At 33.5% G+C, this 16,437-nt stretch overlaps 3 protein-coding genes across 4 annotated transcripts; 2 read left to right on the top strand and 1 right to left on the bottom strand.

Moving 5' to 3' along the window:
• Nucleotides 1-480: 480 nt before the first annotated feature.
• LOC134835901 (rab GTPase-binding effector protein 2) lies at nt 481-4,294 on the top strand. 2 transcript variants are annotated; one of them, XM_063850904.1, is made up of 10 exons: nt 481-639; nt 705-803; nt 863-1,128; nt 1,183-1,287; nt 2,016-2,138; nt 2,232-2,793; nt 2,855-3,026; nt 3,507-3,759; nt 3,819-3,929; nt 3,994-4,294. In XM_063850904.1, the coding sequence occupies exons 1-10, from the start codon at nt 573-575 to the stop codon at nt 4,156-4,158; spliced, it is 1,923 nt and encodes a 640-aa protein (XP_063706974.1). In that variant the 5' UTR covers nt 481-572; the 3' UTR covers nt 4,159-4,294. The 2 variants fall into 2 exon arrangements, with proteins under 2 accessions (XP_063706974.1, XP_063706973.1); XM_063850903.1 differs by having other exon boundaries at nt 1,183-1,299.
• Nucleotides 4,295-4,322: 28 nt separating this feature from the next.
• Nucleotides 4,323-9,067, bottom strand: LOC134835900 (exportin-6-A). Its single transcript, XM_063850902.1, has 5 exons — nt 8,820-9,067; nt 8,652-8,753; nt 8,499-8,591; nt 5,609-8,428; nt 4,323-4,523 (listed from the first exon to the last, which is right to left on the bottom strand). Exons 1-5 carry the CDS (start codon nt 8,820-8,822, stop codon nt 4,446-4,448), a joined length of 3,096 nt encoding a protein of 1,031 aa, XP_063706972.1. The 5' UTR covers nt 8,823-9,067; the 3' UTR covers nt 4,323-4,445.
• Nucleotides 9,068-10,545: 1,478 nt separating this feature from the next.
• Nucleotides 10,546-13,589, top strand: LOC134833258 (ubiquitin carboxyl-terminal hydrolase 30 homolog). Its single transcript, XM_063847520.1, has 2 exons — nt 10,546-11,552; nt 12,329-13,589. Exons 1-2 carry the CDS (start codon nt 10,892-10,894, stop codon nt 13,231-13,233), a joined length of 1,566 nt encoding a protein of 521 aa, XP_063703590.1. The 5' UTR covers nt 10,546-10,891; the 3' UTR covers nt 13,234-13,589.
• Nucleotides 13,590-16,437: the final 2,848 nt, after the last annotated feature.

The following is a 16,437-nucleotide window of genomic DNA, read 5'->3' as shown; positions in this document are numbered from 1 at the left end:
TTTTAAATTCTGATATTCGAAATCAGTAACGAAATTTTATTTTTCGTAGAAATTTAAAGAAAAAAAATTTATTAGAATTTATTGACGAAAATTTCGAAATAATTTTTATTTTCTTTTTTTAAAGTTCATGGATGGTGTTTTACATTTTCTTTTTTTACGTCATTTTTAAATTAAAAAAAAAAAAAATAAAATAAATTTTTTTGTTTATTTTTATACCTATTTGATTTTGATCAAAAATATATGAAAAAAAGTATATTGCCCCATTTTTTTATTTTTAATTTTTCCCTAATTTTTTTTTTCAACAAAATCGTATTAAAAACAAATAAAATTCAAGAAAAAAATTTAAATTTAATTTTAAAATTAAATTTTCAAAAAATTAAAATTCTTTAAAATTTTTTGCCCCCAAAACCATCCGAACCCAAGGTAACGGCCCTGACGAACTGTCAAAAAAATTTTCGCCATCAATTTGTGCAGCAGAAAAATGTTCAACAATTGAATGTGAGACAAAATAAAAATCGTAATTCGTGTCCTTTCAACATTCCCTTCGAGTAGTTAGAAACGTGCAATAGACGATGGAAAATCCCGTGGAGACGACGAAAGACAAGGAGTCTCTCGTCGAGGAGTCAAAACACGAAAAAGGTGAGACATATTGACACTTTTTCCCGTGATATTTACAAATTTTTGTCTATTTACCTTTTTCGCAGAAAAGACAAATGAGCAATTGGAAAAGGAAATCCAGCAACTGCGGCTGGAATTTAACACACAACGGGCAAAAATGAAGGAAATGTACATGAATAAAGAGGGTAAATGCTGAAAAATTTCACAAAAAATAATTTTTCTTTATTTTTTGGAAAAATTTTAGGCGAATGTCAAAAGCTCAGCAAAGATTTGAACGATCTCCGACAAACTCTGGAACACTCTAAGGTCTCTCTTGATGCGGAAACCATGATTCAGGACTTGCAGGATCAACATAGACGTGCGCAGGAAGAGATCCAGAACTTGCAGACGATTGTCAATGAGACCGTGGACGAGTCGGTGAACGCGCAAAACTACGCAAAGCGCTTGTACGACGAAAATGAGCGATTAAAGCAAGAAGTGAACCAACTGAGGGAGAATGTGACGTCATTAGTAAGTCCTGTCAGTCCGTAAATTGATGATTTTTTGATGAAAATTGTTTTTTAGGAGAATAATAGCTTCGCTCCAGTGTTGACACAGGTGAAGAAAACAATTTTGGGGAAGCTTGGGACGTCAGAGACAAACGATAATATGGAAGATTCCATGCGGAAGGTAAACAAATATGTACGTAACTTGCTTTCAAGCGGTATTTGTCTAATTAACACTTGAAATGTAGTCTGTAGTCGTAGAAGTAGTTGCTTTAGTGTAAAGTTTTTAGTTTAATTTAAGGTGGTTTTAAATTTTTATTTAAAATTTTTGTCTTTAGACTACTTTAAAAACTCAAAAATTTCGTAAAATTTACCTAACTTTTTCATGAAATCGTCCAAAAATTTTAATGAAAAAAATGTTTATATTGAAATAAATTTTATTTTATTTATTTCTATTTAATTTATTTATTTATTTATTTTTTTTTTGAAAAATAAAAATAAACTATTAAAATTTATATTTGTGTTAAAATAAATTTTAATTAAAAATTTTAAATTAATTTTTTTTTTAAATTTTTGATACATTTTTGTTCATTTAATTTTGAAAATTAGAAAAAATTCAATAATAATTTTTAAATATATTTTAAAAGAAAATTTAAAAATTTTTAAATAAAATTAAAATTTAAAAAAATATATATAAAAAAAATTTAAAATTTTTCAAAATTAAAAAAATATTTTATTTGGAACAAAACCTTTTTTTTTTAATTTTTATTTTTTTATTTTGAAAATTAAAAATTTTTTTTAAAACTAATTTTAAAATTTTTTTTTTTTTGACAAAAAGTTTCAAAAAAAATTGAAACCGCCTTATAATTTATTCATTTTTAATTTATTTAATTTTATTTTTTTTTTTGGTAGGCACACGAGGATGCCGAAGTCCTCCGATCATTAGTTGTACCCTTAGAAGAAGAAATCAAGCACCTTAAAGAAAAACTTAGAGATGCACACGAGCAAATTGAGCAGCAATCTGCCGGAAAGTCTGTAGGTGTCGCTTAACTCTCTCGCTTATTTTTTTTTTTGCACTTTTCCAAATTTTTTTTCTATTATGATTTTTCTTTTTCCGCCACTATCTAGAGCGCCGCTTCCGAGTCTGCTCTTGTTGGCATGCTAAATGACACGCGAAGTGCTTCCCCTAATAATCCACAGGAATCCGCCACGTCGGCAGCTGTGAAGAAAAGTGCGAGTTTCATCTGCGAAATGTGCGCGAATTACGAAACAAAACTCGTTCAGTGTCAAGAAGAAGCGAAAAAATCGAGTCAGTGCAATAGTGAGTTGACCAAAGAACTGCAAGAGCTAAAGGAGGATTTATCAAAAGAAATCGCATTGCGACTGGATTTGGACAAACAATGTCAGGAAAAACGAGAAAAACACAAGGAAGAAGTCGAGGTGCTGACGGCGCAAGTGAAAAAAACGGAAGATCTCTTTCACCAACTCATCAAAACGTACAACGAAATGAAGGAAGGCACGAATCAGGAAATGCTGAAGCTCACGGCGGAACGAGAACGCATTTATCATCATCTCGAAAACTTGCAAAAGGACAATGATTTCCTCTCGGGGAAGTATCTCACGCATTCGCAGGAACTGAAAGACGAGGAAATTGATTTGCCGCAAAATATTGACGAACTGAATGAGCTGGGTGAGTGGAAAAATTTTAAAATTCTGGAAAAAAAATAAAAAAAAAATTCTTTTTTTTACAGTTCTCAAGCTGCACGAAGACCTAATTGTGTCGAAATCAGCAACAGAGTACGCTGAAGCAAAGTATTTGAGTTATCAGGACGAAGCAAATTTGTTACGGGATCAACTTTTGATGCGAGATCGGGAGAGACAAGCAATGGAACGGGAGTTGACAAATAGGATTCAAACGTTAGAGTAAGGATTTTTACATTTTTTTTTCAATGAAATTTGTCTTTTTAAGTCATTTTTTGACGATTTTTATCAGAAAAAAAAATCATTTAATTCTTAAAAAATTAATTTTAATTCAATCAGTTTCAAAATTGAATTTTAAAAAAAAATTTCAATTCCAAAATTTCAAAATAAAAAAAATTGATTTGAAAGGTTAAAAAATTTAACTTAAAATTTAAAAACAATTCAATTAGTTTCTTGCTTTTTGACAATTTTTGCTAATTTTTAAGTAATTTTTTTTAATTTAATTTTTTATTTGACTCAATTTAACTTATTCAAAGGCTTAAGGACAAACTTAAAAATTTTCAATGCAAATTTTTTTTTACATTTTTGAAGTAAATATTTCATGAAATTTTCAACAAAAATTTCCTTAAAATTTGATTTTTACAAATTTTCATATTTTAAATTAATTTTTTAGACATTATTTTAATAAAAATTCATTTTTAGGGAACAACTGACATCACACGAGGAATATCAAAAGCAACTGCTGCACGAAAAATCCGAGTTGGAACGCAAAGAGCTTGAATACAAGAAGCAAATATCAGAATCACAAATGCAAATTATTGAATTGAGCGCCGCCAAGGAGAAATTCGAAAAGGTCGCGCAAGAATATCGCACGAAAGCAAGCGTGCTGCAGCAGGAACTGGCAAACAACGAAGCTGTGCAAAAGGATTTTGTGAAACTTTCACAATCGTTACAAGTAAAAAATTATTTTTCCCTTTAATTTCTATTTCTGAAGCCAAATTTTTAATTTTTTAGATGCAATTAGAGAAAATCCGTTCGGAAAATACGCAGGTGCGTTGGCAAGACGAAGACGAAGCCGACAATTGTGCGCAATGCAAGAGAGATTTTACCGTGACAAGGCGAAAAGTGAGAAAATTTAAATTTAATTGCTCAAAAAAAGTTTTTAATGGAAAAAATTTTTCATTTTTAGCATCATTGTCGTCATTGTGGAACAATTTTCTGTGATAATTGTCTGCAAAAGAACGTTCCATCGCGAAACGGGCAGAAAAAGGCGCGTGTCTGTGACGTTTGTTACACGCTACTGGTGTCCAGTAGTGCCCCATACTTTAGTCAAGAGCCACCAAATTCCCCCTAGACGTAGATAGAACTTTAGTCGTTGCGCGTTACTGAAACTTTATCATTTGCCTAGCAAATTTTAAACTTTATTTTTTTTTTTTGAAGAAAAGAAAATGAATAAACAGTATATATATTTATGTTTTTAAAAGCAATTTCAATCAAAAAAACTCAAATTTTGTGTTTATAAGAATTTTTATTATTTCATTTTTCAACCGAAAATAATTCTCTCATTAAAAAATCTTTTTAAATTGTAACAAAAAACGAGCAAGGAGCACACCACGCATTAAATCAATCATCATCACGAAGCTACTGTTGAGTAATGTTCTGACTATATTTTATGTCCTGTACTAAGTGAGATACGTTAAATGCAAATGTGGGAAAGTCCTGCAAAAGAAAAAGAAAGAAAAATTAGAAAAAATCGATTTTTGACCACGTGACTAAAACCTAGTGCACATTTTTAAATTTTTTGACCAGAGTACAATTTAAAGTTTTCCTAATTTTTTTTGGAATTTACAACATTAGAAAAATTTTAAATCTATATCCCATGAAATATTTTGGATTTTTGTCCCAATGCACCTTCTAAATTTTCATCCCAAGACACACTTTAAATTTTTGTCCCAGAGCATTTTCAAAATTTTTATTATTATATTTTTTTATTTATTTTTGTATCAATTTTTGCATTTGAAAATGAAAAAAAATTTGAATTTTCATTGAGGGTTTAATTTAAAATTTTTTCCCAGTGTACATTTTGCAATTTTTACCCATTACACATTTTGAATTTTTTTCCCCAAAACACATTCTTTGGTCTTTTTTGTTGTATTTTAAATTTAAATTTCAAATTTTGAAATTCTATCCCACAAATTCAATCCCATATCACATTTTTAATTTTTCGTCCCAGTACATTTTCTGATTTTTTTTAATGACTCCGACTGCCCAGATTGCATTCTAAATTTTTTTGAAGTTCAAATTTAAATCCTCTTTTCCGATACAAATTCTAATTTTTTTCCTTAATAAACCCTATTTACATTTTAAAGTTTCTGCCTAGAGAAAAACTCTACATTTTCAGCAAAAAATTAATTTTAAATTTTACATCCCAAGGCACATTTAAAATTTTCCTCCAAATATACATTCTAAATTTGGAATCCTAAAGCATATTTTGAAATTTTTATGCCCAACCCACTTAAAATTTTTCAATTCTATCCCAGGACACATTTTACATTTTCAACCCAATGAACATTTAGAATCATCATAAATTTCAAAGTTTTTGCCCAGATAGCGTTCTAAATTTACATTTTGAATTTTAACGAGAAAAATTTATAATTTTTTAACCCAAGGGATCCATCCCAGTGAATATTTAAAATTTTTATCCCAATACGCATTTTAAATTTTTGTCCCAATGCAAATTTTGACAATTTTAACCACGTGATTTTATATTCTTTTTCGAAAATTTAATAAAAAAAAAAGCTTACCGTCGCCGTGCAAATCGCCTCGACAGTTTTCCCGTTCAAACTAGCATCCAATTCACGCAGGACCCGTTCGAGTTGTCCTTGTTGCGACATCTTAAACAGCACCCCGAGCAACAAATCGAAATTGAGCGAACCCTCAGGCGCCGCCAGACACCTTAATATTGCACATTGAAAAGCCGTGGAAAAGTTCACGATGAAAAAGTGGGAATGGAAGAGCTTGTACTTCTCGTCGATACTTTGCAGCGACTCGAGTACGGCGCGCATCATTTCCGGATGATTAAATGCTGTGAGCGCGTGTCCATATGCCGTAAGAATTGAAGAAAATTGCTCCTGATGCGCAGGCATCACGTCATTTGCCGCTTCGTCACTTGCCCCGGGCGAAAATCCGCGCAAAACTTGCGACTTGTAGAAATACTGCCAGCGATTCTGCAGAATTCCATCGAAAAGCGCATACAACGACATTATCACATCAATATTTTCCGTAAAATTCGCATCTAGGTTGAAGACAAGGGGCGCCACTTGTTCCAGCGTGAGATTTAAAATGTCCGGAATTAGCGCGGCGGAGGAATTTCCATGTTGCTTGATGATGACTAGAAAAATGTGCAACAATTTGTCGATCCAACGGAGTTGCGCCTGTTCCAACTGCTCTTTTTTGCAACTTTCGATGAAAAGCAGGAGAAGTTCCTTGATCGCACTTGCCCCCAGTTGTGTTTGGAGCGTTTTGATCAAACTATTGAAGAAATTCAGAATGTGTTCGATCACTTTGGGATTCTGGTGATGGAAAACATTGAAAAGGAACACAGCTTTTTCGATGACGGGTCGCAGAGCGTTCGTTAAAATGGCTTTCGTGAAGGAATTCGAGTCCTCGTAGTACTCGAGGATGTCCTGAAAGACCCACAAGCCATTCGTAATGGCCCGTAATGCGTTTTCGTCATAACTTTCGGTCGTTTTGAGGATGTCACAACCCAAAAATAAGACATATTCCTGCGCAATTGCCGTCCGATGTGCGATATTTTGCTCCTCGGCACTCACACCGCGCCACTGAAGCACGAGACAATTAAACAACGCCTTGTAAACGTTTTGCGCCGCATTCCGTTCGAGCGTTTGAAGGTTCGTTTTCATCAAAATCGGCATAAAATGACTTTCCAGCAGATATTTCGGCCTGAGGTTCGACGTGATGTTAAGTAGGAATGTGCCAATTGCCGTGGTTAGTATTTTAGATAGCGGACATTCCGAGCACGCGGACAAAATCGTTTGAATTGTGCTTTCCACGAGACTCGTCATGCCCTTGACGTTGTTCTGGATGTCCGAAATGGGGATTAAGTAGATGAGCGACACCACTAACTGAGCTACGGTGTGATTGAGGTCCTGATAAATGGCTTGCTGCTTGTAATTGCTCCAATTGTGGATCTGAACTAAGGCTTGTTGCAGCGTTTCGCACAAACTGGCGATAATTGCGGAGATTCGGGCACCATTAGAGCCGTTTGCGACTTCGCTGATGACCGGAAATGTTCGTGCCACGAGTTGAAATTCCGTCGCCAAGTCTCGGAACATGATTTGAAGGTATTGCGTTTTGACTTGATCGTTGCAAAGTGACGAAAATGTCTCGTCATTCGTTTTTGTGAGTGACACGAAGATGTCAAGGGGTCCTTGGGTCTTGATAAATTCCGTACAAATGAGCTCGTTGACGCCTTGGGGGTTCAAATAAGCAATTAAACTCACAACTTCCAGACATTGACTCAGAAATGACTGCCATTCCGAGTCGGGATCGTCCACACATTGATCGTAAATCGCCTGTAACTTCTGATTATCATCGTACTGCAACAACATTCGCTTCAGCGTGTAAATTACAATTGTCATGCACTTGTCCGGGAACATTTCGCCCTTGTTTTCGCCGTAATACTTGATGATCGGCACCCAAACGGCCAGTTTTTGGCGAAAAACTGTCGGATCTTCGGCATTATGGACCGTATATTGCCACAAACAGCTCAAATATTCCTCGAGACACGTTAAATTTTGCGTTTTTCGCCACCACGCGATCGATAATTGTTCCGCCGAGGACTTGAATAACTCCGTTAACGATTGTTCATACGTGGAAAAGTCAAAATCCGTCGTAGATGACATCGTGGCACCCGATTTGAGCAATTGTGTGAGCCCGGTGGCGATACTTGCGTGACTTTGATGCTTCCGTTGACGCAAAAATAGCTCCGAAAGAGCCGTTATCGCTCCAATGGCGACTTCGACATGCGTTTCTTGCATTTCGGGCGTGTAACGGGCGATGAGGAACAAGTTTTCGATAATTTTTGTCGTAATCTCGTCATGTAGGATATCACATTGGAAGAGGACTTGGATGCAACGCAACAGTTCGCGGCATTGTTCGACGTATGTGGCGTCAATTGTGTCCCGGGAACGCTGTTGCGTCGCAATTGGCGTCAGATATTCATTGATTGCCGGAATAAATGACGGAAGAAAGACGGAAATGCAGTACGAGAGATGCTGTTTGCGTTCCGTTGTGATGTCGGACCGTGAGCTGAGCAATTCTTCGCATGTGGCACGCAGCAAAACGACACCGAGAACGAATTTCTTCTGCATCAGCTCGACAATTTGTTCCATGTAGTTGGCATGTTGCTCGGGAATCTCCTTTTTGCCGATGAGCGCGATCAGTTGGGCCGTTTTATCACGTTGGAGCTTATTGCTTGTGTTACTACTGTTACTACTACTACTACATTTATCACTGATTCCGGCGTAAAAGTTCCACAACGACTCGCGAACACAAAGGCGATCGGCAGCGTTCAAGGCCAACCATCGTTTCTGGATCGTATTCTACGAAAAGAACGAGAAAAAGTAGAGAAATTGATAAGAGATAAGAGAAAAAAACTTCAATCCCACTCACTTCCAACGTTGAGGCAGAAAAAAACCAAACAATTTGATTTACTGAATTATTTCCGATGACATTCAAGCACGATCGCCACACTTCCGGAGATTTCTGTAACAAAAAAGGCAGCATGATTCAGTGTCCTTTGTGTGGGCGTGTCGTTATACTCACTTGGAACCCTTGCAGAGTAACTTCGATTTCGCGTTTCCTGCTATTTGTCGTCGTGTAATTGTAAAATTCCTCCAGTAGTCGGTCGATTTCGAGGGCAGAGGCCTAAAAACGGTCGCAAAATGTCATTAAAACCGAAATTTATCGCAAAAATTTCAAACTTTTTCCTACCATTTGGTACTACTACGTCGAAACTTGTATGTGAGTGTACGAGAAATTTTCTTTTTTTTTCCTGTTTCAATTTAGACACTTTCGTATGCGTTATTTCTACGAAAAACTCTTGGAAATTTTAACAATTGTACTCTACGATTATGCTAGAAGTTCGTATAAATTTTAGTTAATATTTTTACTATAATATTTGATTTATTTTAGGATTATTTATCTTAAGAGCAGTACAAAATTTTTAATAAAAACATCTCGTTTTCCGATCGATCGTGACAGTCGTAACGGTATGGTATTTCATCGTTTCGATTTAGGGTCGGGTACCAGTTACCAGTTCTTAAATTTTAATTCTATGAAAATTAATGAAAAGTTTGCCTTTAAGAATTTTTCAAAAGAAAATTGTTAAAATAAGTTCTTGAACATAATTCTTTAAAATTTTTTGAAAATATTTTAATTTAACAATATTTAACAATTTCTTAAGATTTGAAAATTGAATCAACATTAGTTTAAATTAAATCGAAATATTTAATGAAGTTGAGTCAAAATAAATTTTTTGAATAAATTTGATTTTTAAAAAAAATTAAGAAATGTATAAAATATAAAAATATTTAGTTAATGAAAGTCTCAAGGAATAGAATTCAAGAAGATAAGTGAGTATGAAAAAAAACGAGAAAAAGAAACATTTAATATATTAAAAAAGAATCCAATGGCAAGGTCAATTCGTCATTGACTTGGTCAAAAATTAGCTCATTAGGACCATGAAATTCCTTTTTATCTACAGCAGTTTATCAAAAAAAAATCTGTCGAGGAAAAAATTAAATGGAATAATTTTTTAGGATGCTAAAAATATTTGCCTTTAATTTTAGTAACACCGGTACAGGCATATAAATCACAAGAGGACCTTTTTATATGTATAATTGAAACCAGTGACAAAGTCAATTCCTGCAACTTGGTTAAAAATAAGTCCTGTCCATATTGTGAGGAAGAAAGAATTAGAAGTAATTTGGAAAAACATTTGCCTTTAATTCAACGGTACAGGCGTGATAACATCACAAGAACCTTTTTCATGAGCTGCAAGGATCTATGTGTTTAAATATCGCCTCAATCACATTACCAACAAAATAGTACAGGAACACAATATTCACTAAATTTAATTAGAAAACTGATCGATCGCAACACTGAAGGCACACCGAACATCGAACAATACATTTGAAGAGAAGTAAGAGTAACACCGATGTGAAGATGGACGATACAAATGCCAGTAAATGAATGCACTCCAAATTAGCTATTTATAAACAGCATGCTGATCACTTGAATCATCTAAAAATTTATGGCCACAAAAAAAAATTAAAAAAGTTTATCAAAAAGTAGCTGGTAGGATTATTTGTTTATGGATATTAGCTAAGAAAACTAAAATTCAAAAAGAGACTATGCAATATTAAAAAAAAACGCTATTTTGTGAAATATTGTTTAAAAATCAATATGAATTCCATTTTAAAGAATAAGTAGAAAAAATATTAAAATCAAATTCGAAAATATCAAAAATCAACAATTTTTTATGAAAATTAAGATTTTTGAGTTAGTTGAAGATTTTAAATCAGTGTCCTGAACATTGAACAACTGGTCGCTGACCCTAAAAACGGATTGAATTAGCGTGTGGAAACTTAACTTATCACTTTCGTTCGTCTCATTTTCCGATAAAACAAAAACAAAAATCTGTCAAATCGAAAGTGAATTTCAGATCGATAATTTGGAGAAAATTTTAATTAATTGAAAAAAGTAGATTTAGCCGTAAAGCAGAAAATTTCCTTCGTCAAATTCCCCTTGAAACTGTCCCATAACGCACAGAGAATTTATCAAAATCAAAGAAAAACTACAAAAAATCAGGCGAAAATCAATCAAAAATCTTCAAGTAGACACCCCACTCCAGTTTTCGTAAAAAAAAAATGTTTACTGAAGCACGAAAAATGTTGCGACACAAAAAGTGAGATTTGGAGTGAAATTAACTGGTTAGAGAGCAAAGGTCGTTGTTTAAATCATCGGAAAATCGAGACAACGACAAAATAGATACATTTACCACAATGGACGGGGATAAGCTATTGATGGCAGCTGGCGTTACGGCAGCACTTGGCATGGCTGCTTTCGTGTTCTGGGGTCCTCCGGGCTCGTCACGCTTGCGACAACGTCGCGGTCAGATCGCTGGCCTACACAATTTCGGCAAGACGTGCTTCCTGAATGCACTGTTGCAATCCTTAGCTGCATGTCCCCAATTTTTGAGTTGGTTGCAACTCCATAACGCGAGCGAACGGAAAAGTCTCATCTCGGCCCTGCAAAATGTCCTCGAGGTGATTAACGGAACACATCCGACGTTGCGAGGCGATCCTTATAGTCCCGGTTTGCTGATTCGAGCACTGAGTAGCTTGGGATGGATTATTCCGCAAGACGAACACGATCCGCATGAACTGCTGCACGTGTTGCTGTCATCGTTGGAGGAAGAAGCTACGAAACCAAAGCAACAATTGGGAGGTCTCGTTGATGCGTTGCAGTCTGTGTCGGATGCGGCAGCGAGCGAAATGCCTCCAGCGAGACCCTCGAGTGCCATGTTGTCGGAATTGTGCAATGACGAGTACAATGAGTCGACGAATTTTATGCGGATGGTCCGGAGTGAAGTTCATACGCCAGATTCGCCGCATTCGACATGTACCAATGACGATGAATCTGTGGATAATTCATTGATTGACGGTAAATATTATTTTTAATTTTAGATTTGAACAAATTTAATTCCATTTTTTTTTGTGTTGCAAAATTTAAAGTCAACAATTAAAAATAAATTCAAAAATCACTTTAAGAAAAATAATTTTAGACAAGAAAAATTAAATTTTAATTATAAAAATTCAAAAAATTAGTTGCTTTTTCATGAAATCCGTAGTATTTCAGAATTTAATTCTGAGAATTTTTTCAAAATTTTTTGTTTTCATTCAAAACTTAAAAATTCTAAAAAAAATTTATAAAAAAAAGACTAAAAGTTTGAAAATCAAAGAAAATTTTAATAGAAGCTCTACAATCAAAATTAAAAATTTTCGATTAACTTTATAATTCTTTTTTGAAACTTTTGAAAAATTTTTTATTTAATTAAAAAATATATTTATTTTATTAAATTAATATTTTAATTTAACCTGAATTTCAAAATTTATTTTTCTTATTTTAAATTTTCAATTTAAAATTTAATTTATATTATTCCTTTTTTTGCCATTTTTTTCGACAAATTTTAGACAAAAAATATAAAGTCAAAAAATTCCAAAAAAAGTATTTAAAAAAATATTTTTATAGAAAATTCAATTTTTTTTCTTATATTCTGAATTCTAAACTATTTAAAAAGTTGTTGACTTAAAAAAAATATTTTAAAGCTTATTCTTTAATTTTTTTATTTTTTTTTACTTTTTGGAGACGAGGGACAAAAAAAATTAAAATTAATTTTTAAATCTCACAAAAAAATTAAATATTTTTTTTCTTTTTAGAATGTCTCTCCGCTGCAAATCCACCAACAAATTTCGCATCCACTCTGCCACGCGGCTTACGGAGTTCCCGCAAAATGAGTGAACAAGTGTCAAACGGAGGCTCACTCCACAAACGCACCTCCGGCTCATTCCGTTCGCTGGAACGCTTAAATCGTGGTCCGGGACGCGTGAGTGTCTGGAGCGACATGCTCAACATGCAAGTTCCGCATCCCTTCCGTGGCGGCTTGAGTTCCCAACTCATTTGCGGCTCGTGCAACTTCAAGTCTGTCGTGCGTTACGACAAATTCGACAGCATCACGTTAAATTTGCCCGAAACCCGCAATCCCGGCTTGAGTTTGGGTCACTTGCTGAGCGAATATGTGGCACCGGAAACTGTGCACGACGTCAAATGCGAAAATTGCAACGAGGTGTCTAGTCACACAAAGTCCCTGACCTTTGGAAAGCTGCCGCCGTGTTTGTGTGTGCATATTTCTCGAACAACTTGGTCGCCGCATGGGCATGCGTTCAAACGACAGGACTTTGTGCATTTTCCGGAGCAACTTTCCATGGCACCTTACAGCTTTGTGCAGCCCGGCTTGAGCAGCAATGCCGGTACGCCGTTATACGGCTCCACGTTGTCGCTGTACTCGTCGAGCTTGCCGAATCACGATGCCGGTGGCGCAATGATGAGCGGAAATTTCATGTTCCCGCGGAATTTGTATAGACTGTTGGCTGTTGTCGTGCACTCGGGCGAAGCGAATACCGGACACTTTATTACGTACAGACGAGGGGCGCTCCGGAACTCGCATCGTTGGTTCTACACGTCAGACACGATCGTGAAGGAAGTTCCCATTGAAGATGTTCTCACGAGTTCGGCTTATCTGCTGTTCTACGACAGAGGACCCACTTCGAAGATACACTGTTAGAGAGCTAAGATGGTGATAGATACCCACAAAATCTTTTATTCCCTGCATTTTTTCTACTCAATAGTCGTGCTTTTCCATTTTTTTTTCTAGAAAATCAAAAAAATTGCATTTTCTCATTAAAAATCACCAAAAAAAAATCACTTTGATGAAAAAAAGAAAATTCATGTCGCTATAAATGTGCTATTTTCATTTTCATTGTTAATTAATTTTAAGGCACGGAAAAAAACAGATGACAGAAACACTTTGAATCTTATAATATAAATGTTTGTATAGAAAGAAAGAAGAAAAAAAAGGTGAAACCTGAAATATTTTTAAAGAAATTAGCAATTAATTGATAAAGATGATGAATCCTAAAATGTAACTACAAAAAATGAAATAAAAATAAATAAATATGATTTGTTGGATTTCGTGTCTTTTGAGATTTTTTGCTTCCATTTTAAAAGAATTCAATCCCAATATTTGCATAAATCTCCAGAGAGATGTTTTCGATTGAATTTCATGATTTTTCAATGTTAGCATAAAAGGCAAATACATCGTTAGGTGATAAACTGCCGAAAAATGGATGTGAGTTCCTGAAAGACTTGACGAATGAAATTGGAAATAAGAGCGTATTTCATATAGAAAAGTAAAGCAACGCCTTTTTTAATTTTTATTTTTCTAAAATTAACAGAAATATTTCCATTTTAATTTTTTTTTGAGACAAAATAAATAAAAATAAAAAGGCTTGAAGTTTTAAATTTAAAAAATATTTTTTTTTTTAAATACGGATTAAATTAAAAATTTAGAAAACAGCCCTTTTACTGTTTTTCTTTAAACTTTAAAAAAATACAGAAATATCCATTTCAATATTTCCTTATTTTTACCTTCGGCTAAAATTTGTTCAAAAATCGAGATTCGGAAAAATATTTGCTTTGATATTGCATTTTGAAAAATTTCAAAGGAGAAAAAGGTAAAGCAATGCCTTTTTAAGATTGTCTTTAATCAATCAAAACTCAACAAAAAAGATGTTTTTAGTCTAATTTCATGAATTTAGAGAATTTTTAGATAATTTTGAATTATAAAACCTATCAAAAATTTTAGTTTTTATTGCTCAAAACAAAAAAAGCAAAGCAACGCCTTAAAAATATTTTTTTTTAAATTCTAAATCATCTTAAGGACTTCAATTGTTTAAAGAATAAAATTTAAAAATATTAATTATTATAGAAAAAATACTAGGTATATCTATGAAAAATTAAAAAAAAAATATTTTTTTTATTACCATAAAAAATCACAGACAGACATCTCTTCATTTTTTTTAAATTTTAAGCAACGCTCAAAAGTCACTCAACTCTGTACTTGGTGTGAAATGTGACAAAAAATGATACACAAGAAATTTTTGGTTGTTAGTTTGTTTGAGAATACAACATTCCTCCACGGTATTGTACTTTTCGTATAATGGCAACATTCAAAAAGGACGCGCATGCTTGCAGGTTGTGAGTGGCTGCTGGAAAATGGTCCAGATTAGTAACGTCAAGTGAAAGGAAATTTTTCTCTTACTCTCTATGTGTATTTTTTATTGTGAATATTTTGTAACATTAAAAAAAAGTAAATAATTCCAACATTTTACGCAAAACGTGAAGAAAAATCAGAAAAACTCAAAAAAACAGTGTATTAAATTCAAGAAATTGTTCAAATCAAAATAACAGTGATTGTCAAAAAATAAATAAAAATTCCATCACAGAGCAATGGAATAGAAAAATATCTTGAAAATGTTGAAAATCTTAACAAAAGTTTCATTCATGGATTGATTTAAGTAACAGAAAACAAGAAAAAAGGTAAATTTAGTTCAAATTTCGTCAGAAAACTTGTCAAAGAAAATTAAAAGTGATAAAAATTTTGGTGAAAATAGCATAAAATTATCACTAATGCGCATGTTACCTCTTTTTTGTATGCCTTTTTGTTACATCTAATGTACATATTGCAATGCTGTGATGCTGTAAGACTTCAACAACAACAACAACAGCACGGGTGACAAAGAAAATCTAATCAAAAGTTTAGCATTTAGTGTGTGTGATCACACATCAACGATGCATTTTCTTCGATTTCCTGTCACTCAGCCGGTTTTCCTCTTGATAAATAATCAGATGTAATCAAATTGTCTTTACAGCACCCTGAGGAGTATTTGTTCTAAAGCATGTGTGACATTATGTGATACAAGATTTTAGTTGTTGAGATGTCAAACTGAAGCGCATTTTCGTTTTGAATCATGAAAATTTTTAACTGATTTCATAATTTCGAATTTCTCGATGTCGAAATGAACTTCTAAGATCTCGAAATGAACTTCTTAGATCTCAAAATGAACTTCTTAGATCTCGAAATGAACTTCTTAGATCTCAAAATGAACTTCTTAGATCTCGAAATGAACTTCTTAGATCTCGAAATGAACTTCTTAGATCTCGAAATGAACTTGTTAGCTCTCAAAATGAACTTCTTAGATCTCAAAATGAACTTTTAAGCTCTCAAAATGAACTTCTTAGCTCTCAAAATGAACTTCTTAGATCTCAAAATGAACTTGTTAGCTCTCGAAATGAACTTCTTAGATCTCGAAATGAACTTCTTAGCTCTCAAAATGAACTTCTTAGATCTCAAAATGAACTTTTTAGATCTCGAAATGAACTTTTTAGATCTCAAAATGAACTTTTTAGATCTCGATATGAGTTTATTGATCTTGAAATGAATTTTAAATCTCAAAATGAACTTCTTAGATCTCAAAATGAACTTTTAAGCTCTCAAAATGAACTTCTTAGCTCTCGAAATGAACTTCTTAGCTCTTGAAATGAACTTGTTAGCTCTCGAAATGAACTTTTTAGATCTCGATATAAGTTAATAGAACTTCTTAGCTCTCAAAATGAACTTCTTAGCTCTCAAAATGAACTTCTTAGATCTCAAAATGAACTTCTTAGATCTCAAAATGAACTTTTAAGCTCTCAAAATGAACTTCTTAGCTCTCAAAATGAACTTTTTAGATCTCAAAATGAACTTTTTAGATCTCGAAATGAATTTTTAGATCTCGAAATGAATTTAAGTCCTCGAATAATAGTTAAAAACGCATGTTTTTACTTTCGGTAGAATGTGAATTGCACTATTAATGCAACGTGACAAAGTACATTGTTTAAGAATTTCGTTGTAAGTTTTCTTCTTCTTTTTCTCATTGCAGTACGAACA

Source organism: Culicoides brevitarsis, chromosome 3 (genome assembly GCF_036172545.1).
Source record: "Culicoides brevitarsis isolate CSIRO-B50_1 chromosome 3, AGI_CSIRO_Cbre_v1, whole genome shotgun sequence".
NCBI lineage: Eukaryota > Metazoa > Arthropoda > Insecta > Diptera > Ceratopogonidae > Culicoides > Culicoides brevitarsis.
The sequence above is the reverse complement of the archived record's forward strand: the minus strand, read 5'-3'. Positions and strand labels throughout refer to the sequence as shown.

Bases quoted from the DNA above. Each gene is read 5' to 3' on its own strand.
- LOC134835900 (XM_063850902.1), bottom strand. The intron at 8,592-8,651 runs GTGAGTATAACG...TTTTTGTTACAG, and splicing joins TTACTCTGCAAGGGTTCCAA to AAATCTCCGGAAGTGTGGCG. The intron at 8,429-8,498 runs GTGAGTGGGATT...TTCTTTTCGTAG, and splicing joins TTTCTGCCTCAACGTTGGAA to AATACGATCCAGAAACGATG.
- LOC134835901 (XM_063850903.1), top strand. From the start codon at position 573: ATGGAAAATCCCGTGGAGACGACGAAAGACAAGGAGTCTCTCGTCGAG. The intron at 1,300-2,015 runs GTACGTAACTTG...TTTTTTTGGTAG, and splicing joins TGCGGAAGGTAAACAAATAT to GCACACGAGGATGCCGAAGT. The intron at 2,139-2,231 runs GTAGGTGTCGCT...GCCACTATCTAG, and splicing joins AGCAATCTGCCGGAAAGTCT to AGCGCCGCTTCCGAGTCTGC.
- LOC134833258 (XM_063847520.1), top strand. From the start codon at position 10,892: ATGGACGGGGATAAGCTATTGATGGCAGCTGGCGTTACGGCAGCACTT. The intron at 11,553-12,328 runs GTAAATATTATT...TTTTCTTTTTAG, and splicing joins GGATAATTCATTGATTGACG to AATGTCTCTCCGCTGCAAAT.